The sequence below is a fragment of the Pecten maximus genome, chromosome 14, assembly GCF_902652985.1.
Source record: "Pecten maximus chromosome 14, xPecMax1.1, whole genome shotgun sequence".
NCBI classification, from domain to species: Eukaryota; Metazoa; Mollusca; class Bivalvia; order Pectinida; family Pectinidae; genus Pecten; species Pecten maximus.
The window spans coordinates 13,822,367-13,829,969 of NC_047028.1; the positions used below are offsets into that span (position 1 = coordinate 13,822,367).

At 43.4% G+C, this 7,603-nt stretch overlaps 1 protein-coding gene across 3 annotated transcripts; it reads right to left on the bottom strand.

Moving 5' to 3' along the window:
* Positions 1–1,015: 1,015 nt before the first annotated feature.
* Positions 1,016–3,233, bottom strand: LOC117342965. Of its 3 annotated transcripts, XM_033905274.1 has the most exons (3): positions 1,599–3,233; positions 1,324–1,400; positions 1,016–1,093 (listed from the first exon to the last, which is right to left on the bottom strand). In XM_033905274.1, the coding sequence occupies exon 1, from the start codon at positions 3,189–3,191 to the stop codon at positions 2,247–2,249; it is 945 nt and encodes a 314-aa protein (XP_033761165.1). In that variant the 5' UTR covers positions 3,192–3,233; the 3' UTR covers positions 1,016–1,093; positions 1,324–1,400; positions 1,599–2,246. The 3 variants fall into 3 exon arrangements, with proteins under 3 accessions (XP_033761165.1, XP_033761164.1, XP_033761163.1); XM_033905273.1 differs by having other exon boundaries at positions 1,324–3,233; XM_033905272.1 differs by having other exon boundaries at positions 1,057–1,400.
* Positions 3,234–7,603: the final 4,370 nt, after the last annotated feature.

Here is a 7,603-nt window from a genome sequence, read left to right on the forward strand (position 1 = left end):
ATCTTTCTCAAATTTCATATGTAGGTTCCCCTTGGTGCCTAGTTATGCATATTGCGTTTTGAGACCAATCAGAAAACAACATGGCCGACAGGCAGCCATCTTGGATTTTGACAATTGAAGTTTGTTATCGCTATTTCTGAGAATGTACTGAAGGGATCTTTCTCAAATTTCATATGTAGGTTCCCCTTGGTGCCTTGTTATGCATATTGCGATTTGAGACCATTCCGAAAACAACATGGCCGACAGGCAGCCATCTTGGATTTTGACAATTGAAGATTGTTATCGCTATTTCTGAGAATGTACTGAATGGATCTTTCTGAAATTTCATATGTAAGTTTCCCTTGGTGCCTAGTTATGCATATTGCGTTTTGAGACCAATCAGAAAACAACATGGCCGACAGGCAGCCATCTTGGATTTTGACAATTGAAGTTTATTATCACTATTTCTGAGAAAGTATATAAGGGATCTTTCTGAAATTTCATATGTAGGTTTCCCTTGGTGCATAGTTATGCATATTGCGTTTTGAGACCAATCAGATAACAACATGGCTGACAGGCAGCCATCTTGGATTTTGACAATTGAAGTTTGTTATCGCTATTTCTGAGAAAGTACTGAAGGGATCTTTCTCAAATTTCATATGAAGGTTCCCCTTGGTGCCTAGTTATGCATATTGCGTTTTGAGACCAATCGGATAACAACATGGCCGACAGGCAGCCATCTTGGATTTTGACAATTGAAGTTTGTTATCGCTATTTCTGAGAAAGTTCTGAATGGATCTTTCTGAAATTTCATATGTAAGTTTCCCTTGGTGCCTAGTTATGCTTATTGCGTTTTGAGACCAATCTGAAAACAACATGGCCGACAGGCAGCCATCTTGGATTTTGACAATTGAAGTTTGTTATCACTATTTCTGAGAAAGTACTGAAGGGATCTTTCTCAAATTTCATATGTAGGTTCCCCTTGGTCCCTTGTGTTGCATTTTTGGACCAGTCTGTCCTGAAAACAACCTGGCAAATGTAATAGTCGTCTTATTTCTTCAATAATACAACTCCGGGTTCTTGTTTCCAATATTTATTATTATACAAATAAACCCTGTAACATGAAATACATCATATTACCATATATTTATACATAATGATAATTCACGCAATTATACAATGAGACAAAGTATCTCCCTGACCGTAGTCAGTTACATTAATTACAATTGGCGAATATATACATTAAAACTGTTTTAATCAATCTATACATTATATAGAAATAGCAGCTCTTACATTATTTATACAATTATCATTCATTTATCTTAATTACATTAAAATACCCACCTCTTCAGTATGAAGAGGGTTTTCCCGGACTATGTCCGCCGAGTCCTCTGTACTCGTCTTAACGTTCAGTTAATAAGCTATATGAATAAAATAATGCACACATTAAAACCATGCTTCATTGAAATCACTCGCGTAATACGACCACGCCCGAAATCTGAATTAATTTCCAGAATATCAACTTTACTTTTAACAAAAATACTACCTTTAATCAAATATATTATATAAAAGATACTATATTACATTACGCTTATATATATTTTTACACAGGTACTTACGTTTAATGACTCTAGTGTTCGCTACATCTTTTCGTCTCTATGCTGGCTATGATTACCAATATACGATGTTGTCCCTCTGACCGCTCTGTTCATAAGTGACCAGTGCGCCAGGTAAAACTACCCAACATTCAACACTCGCATTCCATAAATAGACAATACGTACACTACAAACAGGTTTACATACACGTTACATCACATCCGCTCATTAGCTCGCTCGCATTCTCACGTGCTATTCTACCGCGCGCGCTAAAACTATTGCCGCATTGCGTACCGTAGAATGCTTCGCGGAAAGCTGACTTCCGTTTCATACGGCGCGTATATTTAAAATACAAAAACATATTAAAAGTATATTGTCAAATAATGACACTACTACATTCTCCCCTCCATGGATGGAAGATGTCCCCATCTGCATATTCAGGACAGACTGTAAATAAAACATAAAATTAATACAACGAAAATCCATACCTAAAAAAATCATACAATGTAAAATCTGCAACTGAGGAAAAAGGAAAAAAATCTGTCTACTCCTCAATTTCATCAGGTATTCCCCCGCTCAAATGAAAGATGTCCTCATCTTCCAAAGGGTCCCAATTGCACCTACAACTACATCTACAAATGAAATATATAGTTATGCAAAAGTACACATACTTAACAAGTTAAAATATTCAACAGTGCCTGTTGAGCTGGAGCTGTCATATTTCTGAAGGATACTGAAGATGTTATATCCATCAGGAACATAGCTTTCACCTTCCATTCTGGTTCTGCTCCAACAGGTTGCTGTGAACAAACAAACTCGCCTGATGTCATCCAATTAGGCTGTCGTTTGTTCCTGGTAGACCGTCTTGGTATTGGAATCTCCGGATCAGGCAAAGTAATATTCCCCTGTACTGCAGTTGCAGGTTCATCTTCCGGTTCCGATTCCGATGTCTCCACATCAATAAAGCCAGTCCGAGGTCCAGGTACAAATGTCACATTCTCGCTCGGCTGTGCTTTGTCCTGTGTGGGTGGCCGTTGAACGTTGGTAGGAACGTTCATACCCACAAATTCCTCATCTGAGCTGTCAGTCACGGACGGCGAGTCGACAATCTCAGCCACAGACTCTTGATGATGTGGTCCACATTCCAGCTTCGACTTCCTAGCACGAGGTACCGGTCGAGGTGGATGTGCAATGGGTATTTCATCTGTTTCCAGTGGTATCGTTCCGATTGGAAGTAGATGATTCCGGTGAAGAGTTCTACTTTTTCCCTCTCCATTCTCTCTAAGTATGGTGTAGACAGGAATGTCTCTATTGGGTTGACTCTGCACGATATACACGTCAGGTTCCCAACGATCCGCCAGCTTATGACGTCCTTCAAAGGCCAGTACCTTAACAAGAACTCGGTCTCCCGGTTCCAAAACAGCTTCTCTACTGCGTAGATCGTAGCCTGCCTTTTGACGACTCTGCGATTCCCGAGCCTTTCTACTCGCTAAACTGAACGAATGAGACATCCTGTTTCTCATATTCTTAACAAAATCCGGCATATTGGTTGACGCTGCTTCCTCGTCCGTTCCACATAGTAGATCAACGGGCAGTCGTGGTTGTCGTCCAAACATTAGTTGAAATGGCGAATAACCCGTGGTCTTATGCCGTGTGCAGTTGTAGGCATAGGTCATTGAACCTATATAACTCTTCCAGTCTTTCTTTTGATGTGGTTCCAATGTGCCCAACATATCAATAAGAGTCCTGTTGAAACGTTCGCACATTCCATTACCGCTAGGATGGTACGGTGTCGTTCGTGACTTGGTGATATGAAGCGTTTCACACAGACTTTCTATTACTTTTCCCTCGAAGTTAGCGCCTTGGTCGGAATGTAATCTTCGTGGAACTCCATAATGTTCGATGAATCCCTGCAACGCCTCAGCTGTTGCTTTAGCCGACTGACTCCGAGTTGGAATGGCTTTGGCGTAGCGAGTAAAGTGGTCTGTTATCACCAAGACATCTTGAAATCCACCTTTCGATGCTTCCAATTTCAAGAAGTCCATGCACACCAGGTCCATAGGTTGAGTGGTAACGATGTTAACCAAAGGAGCTCTGATGTTAGTCGATGATTTCCTGAGTATACATCTCTGGCATTCCTTCAACCACTTCTCAACATCTTTGGCCATTCCCGGCCAAAAGAACCTATCTCTCAACAAAGATAACGTCCTATCCCGTCCAGGATGGCCGATGTCATTGTGTAAAGACGTCATAACCTTCTCTCGCATAGTCATCGGAAGTACGAGTTGATCTACCTCAGTCTCACCATCCGAAAGTCGCCGATATAGCACACCACGTTTCAGTTTCCAGCTATCCCAGCATCGGTTTAGGTAGGCGTTCTCTGGAATATCTGATAACTTCTTCCGTGTGGGCTTCATATTCTTCCTTATGACGGGTAGCCATTTCCCAATAACTTCGTCCTCCGCCTGAAGAGTTCGCCACTGATGAGGTGTAATGGTCTGGAAACCATGTCCGTTATCATCGTCAAGCATATCCAGTACCTCTGTTGATAGGCTCAAGCATTCCACCAACGACCCATTACAATGTGTTGCTCCTTTACAGACAGCTTGTACAGATTCTGATGAAATGTTGCATCCTGGTAGCCGTGATAACGCGTCTGCATCAGCGTTGTTCCGTCCTGGTCGATACCTAATGTCGAAGTTATAAGCGGCTAGAGCAGATAACCATCTATGTCCCGTCGCGTCAAGCTTCGCTTTCGATAAGACGTAAGTCAGCGGGTTGTTGTCCGTTAATACGGTGAACGACTGTCCATATAGATGATCATGGAACTTCTCCGTAACAGCCCATTTTAATGCCAGGAATTCCAATTTATGAGCCGGGTAATTCCTCTCCGACTTGCTCAATCCTCGACTGGCGTAGCAAATAGGTCGTAACTGTCCATCCTGTTCTTGATAAAGAACGGCTCCTAGTCCGAGAGTACTTGCATCGGTGTGAAGCTCAAACGGCTGACTGTAGTTGGCATATCCGAGCACTGGTGGATTGCACAACGCCTCCTTCAGTCCGTTGAATGCTGTAACATGCTCCGATGTCCAAGTCCACTTCACGCCATTCATCTCAGACTTGGTCCTCCCTTTGTTCTTCTTGACTCTGGTCGGTGGTAACAGGTCAGTTAAAGGTCTCGCAATCTTGGAAAAATCCTTTACAAATTTCCTGTAGTAACCTGCAAACCCTAAGAATTGGCGTAGTTCCTCGGGACTAGACGGCGTCGGCCAGTCTCGCACCTTCTCAATCTTCTTAGGATCAGCCTCAATGCCTTCTGGTGTGACGATGTGTCCAACATAGGCAACTCTGTTCATGAAGAACTGACACTTCTTAGGTGCTAGCTTCAAGCCGTTGTCCCTTAACCTCTGAAAAACCTTTCCGAGTCGTTCTAAGTGTTCCTCATAAGTCCGTGAAAAGATGATTAAATCATCTAGATATATCAGGCAAATAGCTAAATGTAGGTCTCCCATACATCTCTCCATCAGGCGCTGAAATGTCGCAGGAGCATTCGTAAGTCCGAAGGGCATCCGTGTAAACTCGTAAAACCCTAGTGGGCCGACGGAAAATGCGGTACGCTCCTTGTGTTCTTCCTCCAGCTCAATCTGATGGTAACCTGACTTCAAGTCCAACACTGTAAAGTAGTGTGATCCAGCTAAGCAATCCAGAATGTCCTCAACTCGTGGTAACGCATAGGAATCCCGGATGGTTCGTTGATTTAGCTGACGGAAATCCACACACATCCTCAATGATCCATCTTTCTTTCTCACCAGCACGATGTTTGATGACCAAGGACTGTAGGATGGTTTGATGACTCCGGCAGATAATAGTTGCTGTAGATGAGTCTTCACCTCGTCATACATAGATGGCGGTATCCTCCTATGGCGTTGTTTAAAAGCAACTGAGTCAGTCACATCGATTCGGTGTTTCACGAGATCAGTACATCCGAGGTCAGTATCACCATGTGAAAATATATCCTCGTATTCCTGTATGAGTTCCGTTCCTCGCTGTAGTTCCTCCTTCGAAACTGCTGAATTGGTAAAGTCTATCTTGTCCATAAATGACTTTGGTTTTCCAACCTCTCCATCGACAGTAGGAAGTTCTTGGACAACCACCGGCTGTATCTCGCATAAAATTGCCTTCGGAGGAATAATAAAGGTATGCGTTGTTAAATTTGACAGTTGGACGTCCAATGGATGTGAACTTTCGCAGTCATAGGAAAACACAGTAGGTGTAACATCAATATCCTTTGACAACTTGGATCGTTCTGAGGGCTGAATGATAGCACATGTAGTCGGATAAGCGCTCCGCTGGTCTACATATCCCTTCAGGGTGATAGTAGAGTTTGGTCTAAGGACGCAATCCATGTTTCCTGCATTCTTGACTAGGCCAATGCTGTTACGATTCCTAGCTAAATCCCGATCTCTCAATGTCATGCAGCGAAATGCCAAATACCATGGAGTATCCAATCCCCTCTGCAAGAACTTCGATCCATTCCTACCACGACATTCTTCCAACAATACTGACAAAACGTTGGTTCCAATCAACACTGGTACCTTGGAGTTATAGTTGCTGTTAGGGACTACCAACAAAAGACATCTCTGCTCACCTCTTCCGGACAAACCATCAAAACTGACTTCTGCTTCGATAAGTCCTGAGTAAGGCAACTGTTGTCCATCAGCACATTCTATGGCAAGCATCTCATTGATAGGCTGTAACTCCAAATGATTCAGATGACACTCATAAAACTCCTGACTAACTGTAGATACGGTTGCACCTGTATCCAATAACGCTCTGGTTTCCTTACCTTCTATGTTGACATCCACTTCATTAGCGTTGCCAATCATCTGCGTTCCCGTCCTTGTAGTCTTAGCACTTCTGTTCGGACCTTGAATTCGGAAATCTATGAGCGATCCGTCTTCATAGACTCCTTCCCTTTTAGCGAACTGCGTGAGTGGTCCAAGATTACTCTACATCGTGCTTTGATATGTCCAGGCTGCCTGCATCTCCAGCATATAATATCAGGCTTCTTGCCTGACGACGAGTCATCATGATCAGGCTTCTCTTGCGATGGCTTGGAATTGTAGACGGACCCTCCTCCGAAGTTGTTAGAGTTCCCTCTATTCCGGTTCCGGTAATCCCGGCTGTTCTTCCCAGAAGTTGCTCCACCATCGGATATCTGCTTTTCCAACCTCTGAATAGCAGCAGACAACTGGTTGACCATGGATCTCAAATCCTCCTTCTCCTCCCCCTCAACAGCTGAGTTGGCGGTAACGGTCGTCTTCAAGGATTTCTCGCTGTTCCTGGTCCTCTCTACTGATCTAACTGCTATGCAGAGTTCTTCATAGTCAGCAATGGAGTCATACTTGTGGCCGGTAATATCTCTTAACTCTGGCCTCAATCCAGACCAAAACTTGTTGTGCAATCGCTTATTGCGTTCCTCGGGTCCTATACAAGAATCAGCTCTCAGTAACAAATCTTCCAGTCTACATGCCCATTCCGTCACGTTCTCCTTGGGTTGCTGATGTGCGGCATAAAAGTTCTCAAGCAATGTCTCCTGGTCATCCACTATACCATACAAACTTCTGAGTTTGGCGATCAACTGTGCCGGCGTGGCATTAGCTCCCAGTCGCATGGCTACTCTGGCTGCAGTGCCCTTCAAAGATCTCCGGATAGACTGCCCAATGACATCCTGTGACTTACCCGTGTCAATCAGACATTGTACCTCGTATTTCCACAAATCGAAAGTAGCCTCACCTTTTCCTTCATCTCCAGAAAATACCGGTAACTTGTAGAATCTGGTGTCCAGAGTGCCTGTAATAGAACCATTACCCTGACTAACTACATTACCACTTACCACTTGTTCAGCAATCGGTTGGTCAGCAGTGTCCAATCCTCCTGTGGAATTAAGAAAATCTAGCATCTGTTTCCTTAACGTAACTAAACTATCACCTTTAGGTCTAGCACCCAATTGTGAAAACAACTTAGA

Coding starts and splice junctions, on each gene's coding strand:
- LOC117342965 (XM_033905274.1), bottom strand. CDS start 3,191: ATGTTTGGACGACAACCACGACTGCCCGTTGATCTACTATGTGGAACG.